Raw genomic sequence first — 6,521 nt, forward strand, 5'->3', positions numbered from 1 at the left:
CTTCATTCTTCACTCATCTCTCAATTCTCAAACTCAAATTCTCAAATGTTATTTTCTCATTTTTTTTTTACCTAAATTGCAATCAAGTATTTGGCTCTAATTTTTTATATTTATGATATTATTTGAAGCTTGAATTTTGGGCAATTGACGTTTATCGTGGTAACATCGGAGTTGCAAAATTCAATTTTAAGACTTTAAAAATCATCAAGTGTTCAATTTATTGCGGATTTTGGTGCGCTCGTTCCAACTCTTTCTCTTATTTAGGACCCGTTTGGCCATATATTTTATCAAAATATATTTGGGTTTTTTTCTTGACAAATACATGTTTGGCCATAGATTTTATTACATTTTGGCAAATTCCCAAAACGCAAAACCCAAATCTCGAAACTAGCTCAAGAGCTGGTTTTGGCCCAAAATATCAATATTACATTATTAAAAAATTATCCCAAACTTTTGTATTTTATAAAAGAGCCCACCATTTATTATTTTGTAATAATGGTGCTTCGTCTTCTCGGTCATCTGATAGTGTATTATGTAGTTCATTATAAAAATAATAATTTTGTACCAAATTTATTAGTGGTTAAATTTTCACAATATGTTTAATGCTTCAAAAATAGTTTATAATAGGGTTGCTAATCGGGGTAATAAAAAAAAATAGAAAAAGAGGTACTGCTTCAACTTCTAGTAGTAATTTAAATGACTTTACACATTTCTGAAATATCACATGAGAATAATATAGATTATGAACAATTACATGAAGATTTCGGTATAAAAGATAATGAATTAGAAATTGAAGATGAGACACTACTTGCATATAGTATTGTTGGAGTTGGTAGCAGAGGTGGTGGTCGTGACACTAGTAGTAGACCACATGTGACCCCGACTACTAATCGGGGAAGGAGAAGTAAAGTTTGAAAATATTTTAAGGAAATAGAGAATTCTAATAGAGTTATATGCAAATTTTGTAAAGATGATTTTAAACATAAGACCGGAGGAAGTTTAGGAGAGACTGAGACACTTAGTAGACATATGAGAATTACTCATCCTATAGAATGAGACTCTGATTTAGATGAAAATCAAGAAATTATAAACCTATGAAATATGATAAAATAAATGATCGTGAGGAATTAGCAAAAATGATTGTTTTTGGTTGTTTACCTTTTTTTTTTGCTTTTTCATCATATCTTATTATGTATATTCAAAGGATTTATAATCTTTTATTTAAAGGTATCCCTAGAAATACTTATAAATCTGATATCTTTAGACTTCATAGACAATATCAGACATACATGCGTTATTTGTTTGACTACCTTCCTTGTAGAGTTTCTCTAACTTCTGATATTGGCCATACTGTTAATGAAAATGATTATTTGACAATTACATATCATTGGATAAATGATAATTATTGTATGCAAAAACGTATCATCGCTTTTAAATATGATGAAGATCAAAGTCATGCTGCTATTTTTATAAGTACTACTATTTGCGAAGTTGTTGCATTATACAATCTTAATAAAAAAGTATTGTGTATGTCTTTTGATAATGTTTCTAACAATAATGCCGCTATTTCAATATTAAGACTGCATTTACAACCACCACTTAACGAAATTTTTCATGTTAGGTGTGCATGTTATGTTTATAATTTAATTGTTAAAAGTGGCCTTGATTTATTTTCGACTGAGATTACTCATGTAAGAAGAGCAGTTGGTGTTATTCAAGGAAATAATAGACATTCTAGAACTAGGGAATTTAAGACTAAGTGTGCTGAACATAACCTTAACCCCAGATTCATGCCAGATGAAATTGTTACTAGATGGAATTATACATACTTATTTTAAAATGTTGCTACAAATATAGATTGTCGATAACTGAAGTTGCTAATGTGCATTGTTAACACATGGTAACCCGTCACTCATTGGGAAGCAATGCTTTGGATGTTTTAGTATGTTTCAGAGATTGTATTAAATCGGAACGAAGAAAGCAAGGACATGAAGATGTTGCTAAACCAGAAGACGAGGAACTTGGAGATATATTAACACATGGTAACCCATCTGAATTTAACACTCCACAGAAGATGGCAAAGAAGTTCATATTGATTATGAAGAACTTACTAAGGCAATGCAAAACCTTTGAAGTTCTTGATTTATATCTAATAATTCTAATTTGAATTTACTCTTTTTTTCTTTAATTTAGTTGTTGTAAAATGTAGATTTTAATTTGCAAGTTTGAATTAAAAAAAGAACTTGCAAATTATAAGTTAATTTTTTTCCATCTTTATTGTATTACCTTAAATTCTTAATAAAATATTCAAATATTAGGCTTTTAAAGCCTTTGAAGTTTTTTTTTTTTTCAAAATTCCAAATGTAAGGCTTTTAAAGCCTTTGAAATTTATTCAAACACTCTTTTTACAAGATTGCTTTTATGTTTTATATTTTTACTTTATCTTAATATAAATTACGATAGTTATACAAAATACACAAAAATAAAAAAATAAAATCGGCCCAGCCAGACCCCTAGGCCCGGAACCATTCCGGTTTACATTTTCACCAGCGAGGCACGGGACCGATAAAACCGGTATTTTGAAACTAATAACCGGACCAGTACGAAGACCGGCCAGTCTCCTTTTCCAATAGTCCGGCCGGCCCCTTGACACCCATATTGTACCCTAACAATATTAAATTTCTGAATGCAGATTTATCTTTTCGGTCAAAGGACAAATTAAAGAAAAAAGAAGAGAGATCCAGTCAAAAGTTACCAAGACAGTACTACTACTTAATAAGATGCTAGATCATATGCACTAGTATCCTGAATGGATAAGCAATATAGCATAAATAATGCAAGGCAAAACTGAGTAATAAACTTTGGCAAGAAATATCGCCTGAAAATTCTGTTTAGAAATTTGAGCTAGAGACAAAATTAACTCCAACAAAATCACCAAAGTGATGTGGTGAGCGGTCGGTATCCCTCCATCTTGACAAGAGATCTCAGATTCCAGAGAACGCAGAATCTCTTAGCAGGGAATGAAACCAAATTAGTCGGGCTAGTGAGTTCGGAGGCCAAATGCCTATAGACAAAAGAAATAATACGGATAAAGATCAATAAGAACTTGATGTCGGAACAACTTCAGTGAAGACATACTAAATTTCACACCTTCAACTTGAATGAATGATTCAGTTCTTCACCAACTCCTGCCTACGAGCATTGCATTAAAATATGCTAGCTGCCTGCCTCCTCTCTAGCAGTCAAATTTTGAAATGTTCCCATATCTTTATCATAACATATTGCATAGTGAATGTGTATATCTCTTTCTGGTGATGCATTAGACTTCGTCTATAAATTTGACTTTTGTTCTAGGGGATGCCCTCTGAAATTCATTAATCTGTTTCAGTATCTCAACTAATGTTTGAGGAGATTCAGGCTCTATGCAAGGCTCAATTAGCATAGTCTCCAACTTCAGAGACTTGGCCAACAGAAGCTTGATCAGTTCCATCTCAGGCTTTGTGCCACTAATTTCTTTCAAGCAAACTTTGGTAAGCTGATTCAACTTCATGTCTGAATGGTATTCAGCTTCCAAATATTCAAGAACAGGAAGTTCATCTCCTTTGTCATTAAATGCCTGAGGAAATATTACAAAATGAGGAAACAACAACATAATCTGGAACATACAAAAAGAGGAAATAAAAGAAAAAGGAGAAAATAAGCCAAGATAGTTATTTCAGACCTCCATTCCAATTTTTTCCAAATATGGGGAGCTTCTAATCAAGCAAAAAAGACAGCGTATATCATTTAACTCGCTTATACGAATCTCGCATAGGTAAAGCTGTCTAAGACAGAGAAGAAGCATGGGAAGCCTCACCGGGATTTCATCTATTCCTGCAATTAGTGTCTTCCAAGGCAAATATTAAAGTCAGGACAGCAGAGACATGATATGTCAACGAACATAAATAATATTAGTTCTAGACACTTTTACCTTGATAATAAAATAATCCAAGTTGAGATCCTTAAGAGCAGGCAAGGAACCAAAAAACTCCATAAAATTACATTTTCCTCTCTCCACAGAACCATTATTTATATCTTGCATCACAATATAAACATAATCAAGAAGAGGGGTATTCTTGAAACATACAGAATTTATTTTGGTCCCGAAGTAGAAGTATCTTATTTGAGGAGCATTAACTTCAATAGAGTTCAAAGGGACTGAGATTTCAAGCTCCACATGCTCGAGCTTTGGGCAACAGGATATTAAATTCTCAAGAGATTTGTCAGAAATAGTGACTTCATACAATTCCAGGGTAAGAAGCCTACTAAATGCTTCAAATGCAGGTGGAAGATTGATCAAACAATATTTGAGAGTCAAATGCCTCATGTGTGAACATGTGAAAACTGAAGAGGGCAATTTGTACTTTTCACCCTTCGGAAATTTAAAATCGAGATGCTCGATCCCATTCCTTGACAGGAAAAATATCAAGTTGTCAATTTCAGGGCAGTCTTTCAGATCAGAAATGGAGACTCCACACTCAGTAATTGGTCCTTGATGAAGTGACAAGAGCTGAAAGAGAATCACTGCAAACTTAACTCTAGGGGTTGATATATTCTGCTTGGTTTTTTTCCAGAGTCTGCTATCAAGCGTTAATTTTGGAACTTTGGTCCAGTTATACCTCCATTTCCTCGACAAGATACTAGTCCTAACAGCATCTCGCAGAGGCAAACACGTCAAAATGAACTTAATTACATCGTGAGGAAGGTTGCTTATGATATCAGAAGGTTCTCGGCCTGACACTTTCATGATCTTCGTTTCCATCATTTTAGAGAATCGATAGAAGAGTCTGGAGACAACAGAAGACATAAAAATCCAGCAAAAAACTTGAAATCATATTGGAAAAACATGCTGCAACTGTGAGAAGTTAGCAGGAGATCAACCAAGAGAAAACAATCAAATGATTAATGGCTCAGAAACAAATGATTAGTTAATACAGTGGCACTACTCATTTCTTTTGATCATGTCAATACACGACCCTTTCCATAACAGTTTACGAGACTAGTTGTATCAAATGATTAATGGCTCAGAAACAAAGAAAAACAAACTATTTACATATAATGCTTTCCAGATGATAAACTAATATATTAAACTTATCAATTAGCATCGAACTGCACACATAGATGAGGCGAAGAATTGAGCCAAACATTTTATTGTAATACCAAATTAAAGAATTAGCTTTAAAGAATTTTGTTCACTTTTAGGTGCTCTTACCGATATACTGCTAATGCCTGATTCATATTTACACCATCTATCCCACATAAAATAATACACGTCAGGACCGTTTGGTTTGAATTTTAAGAGATATAATCTCCACATATAAATCAGCATAAGCTTATATAATGTTTGGTTGGAATATTAAGGAGATATAATCTCCACATAGAAATCAGTACTAATTAATACAATGTTTTGTTGCTCCTTTTTGTTTTCCTCATAAATAATACCTACATTAAGTTATGTGAGATAGAATAGCGGAACAGGAGTGGAGTTACTAGTATACATGGACTAAAAAGATAAAATGACCAAACACTCATAAAAGTAAGAACTTTTTGTTTTGTTTTAAAAAATAAATAAATATTTTAAATTATACATTGTATACTAATATGTAGTAATATATCAAACTAGACATTCAACAAGAAATCATACTTGCATTATACGAGCCTTATATTACAATCCATGCATTGGAATCCTTGCATTAGTAATCGCAACATAACTTGTCTTTAAACCAAACGATCCCCATAGTGCATAAATTCCCACACAAAATTTATACTGAAAAATAATAGGCCAAACCAAACAAGCCTTAGTCTCAAATGTAGTATCTTAGTCCTAAAACTGCAAAATTCAATCTACAATTGCTAGTAGAGAATCATTTTCATACTGTGTTAGATTATAGGAAACTTTTAAAAAAATTAAGAGTACCTCAGAAACCTTCAGTTCATAATGATACAATTGCTTGAAGTTGAAATTCAACATATGGAATGCAGTAATTCAAAAGTATAATTAGAGAGAGAAAGAAAGAAAGGAAAACATCTATGTATTCACAAGGGAAAAAAAAAATACCAATTTTAATTCTGCCAGGGAGGGAACGTGAGGAGTTCGCTATGGGATGCGCAGACAAGGGTTTTTTCTTTAAGGCAGGACACGGTATAAGTTGGCGCTCATTTGCTTGTTTTTCTTCGAGTCCGCTTGAGAAGAATTTGGGCTTGGGTCAAAGTAGGTGATTTACACACAAATAGGATATTTTTGTGCTGGTATTTTGATTTTGTCTCCGCCTTTGACAGGGGCGTCAATGGATATTTAAAAACCGACTAAAACGATCAAATCGTATCGAACTATATTTTAAGATTTTTTAAAAAAATCATAGGTTTTTTATATAAATTTATAACTGTACCGATAATTAGAGTAAGTTTTTTATTTTATAAAAATAATCCCGAAAAAATACTGAACCGTACTGAATAAATTTACAATGTTAAAAATATATTTA

General features: G+C 32.6%; 1 protein-coding gene across 3 annotated transcripts; it reads right to left on the reverse strand.

Moving 5' to 3' along the window:
• Positions 1–2,830: 2,830 nt before the first annotated feature.
• On the reverse strand, positions 2,831–6,223 carry LOC104243833 (F-box/FBD/LRR-repeat protein At1g13570-like). Of its 3 annotated transcripts, XR_011406537.1 has the most exons (5): positions 6,098–6,223; positions 3,971–4,826; positions 3,722–3,886; positions 3,151–3,616; positions 2,831–3,064 (listed from the first exon to the last, which is right to left on the reverse strand). XR_011406537.1 is itself a non-coding variant. In XM_009799095.2 (4 exons), the coding sequence occupies exons 2-4, from the start codon at positions 4,802–4,804 to the stop codon at positions 3,320–3,322; spliced, it is 1,296 nt and encodes a 431-aa protein (XP_009797397.1). In that variant the 5' UTR covers positions 4,805–4,826; positions 6,098–6,223; the 3' UTR covers positions 2,831–3,319. The 3 variants fall into 3 exon arrangements, 2 of the variants coding, with proteins under 2 accessions (XP_009797397.1, XP_070027683.1); XM_009799095.2 differs by having other exon boundaries at positions 2,831–3,616; XM_070171582.1 differs by lacking the exon at positions 6,098–6,223 and adding an exon at positions 5,957–6,084 and having other exon boundaries at positions 2,831–3,616.
• Positions 6,224–6,521: the final 298 nt, after the last annotated feature.

This window comes from Nicotiana sylvestris, chromosome 4 (assembly GCF_000393655.2).
Source record: "Nicotiana sylvestris chromosome 4, ASM39365v2, whole genome shotgun sequence".
In the NCBI taxonomy this organism is placed as follows: domain Eukaryota; kingdom Viridiplantae; phylum Streptophyta; class Magnoliopsida; order Solanales; family Solanaceae; genus Nicotiana; species Nicotiana sylvestris.

What these genes read in the sequence shown, in the direction of transcription:
- LOC104243833 (XM_009799095.2), bottom strand. Translation starts at nt 4,804, where the DNA reads ATGATGGAAACGAAGATCATGAAAGTGTCAGGCCGAGAACCTTCTGAT. An exon ending in TGGATTATTTTATTATCAAG is followed by an intron (nt 3,887 to 3,970) that starts GTAAAAGTGTCT and finishes TTGCCTTGGAAG; the next exon opens with ACACTAATTGCAGGAATAGA. An exon ending in TGGAAAAAATTGGAATGGAG is followed by an intron (nt 3,617 to 3,721) that starts GTCTGAAATAAC and finishes ATATTTCCTCAG; the next exon opens with GCATTTAATGACAAAGGAGA.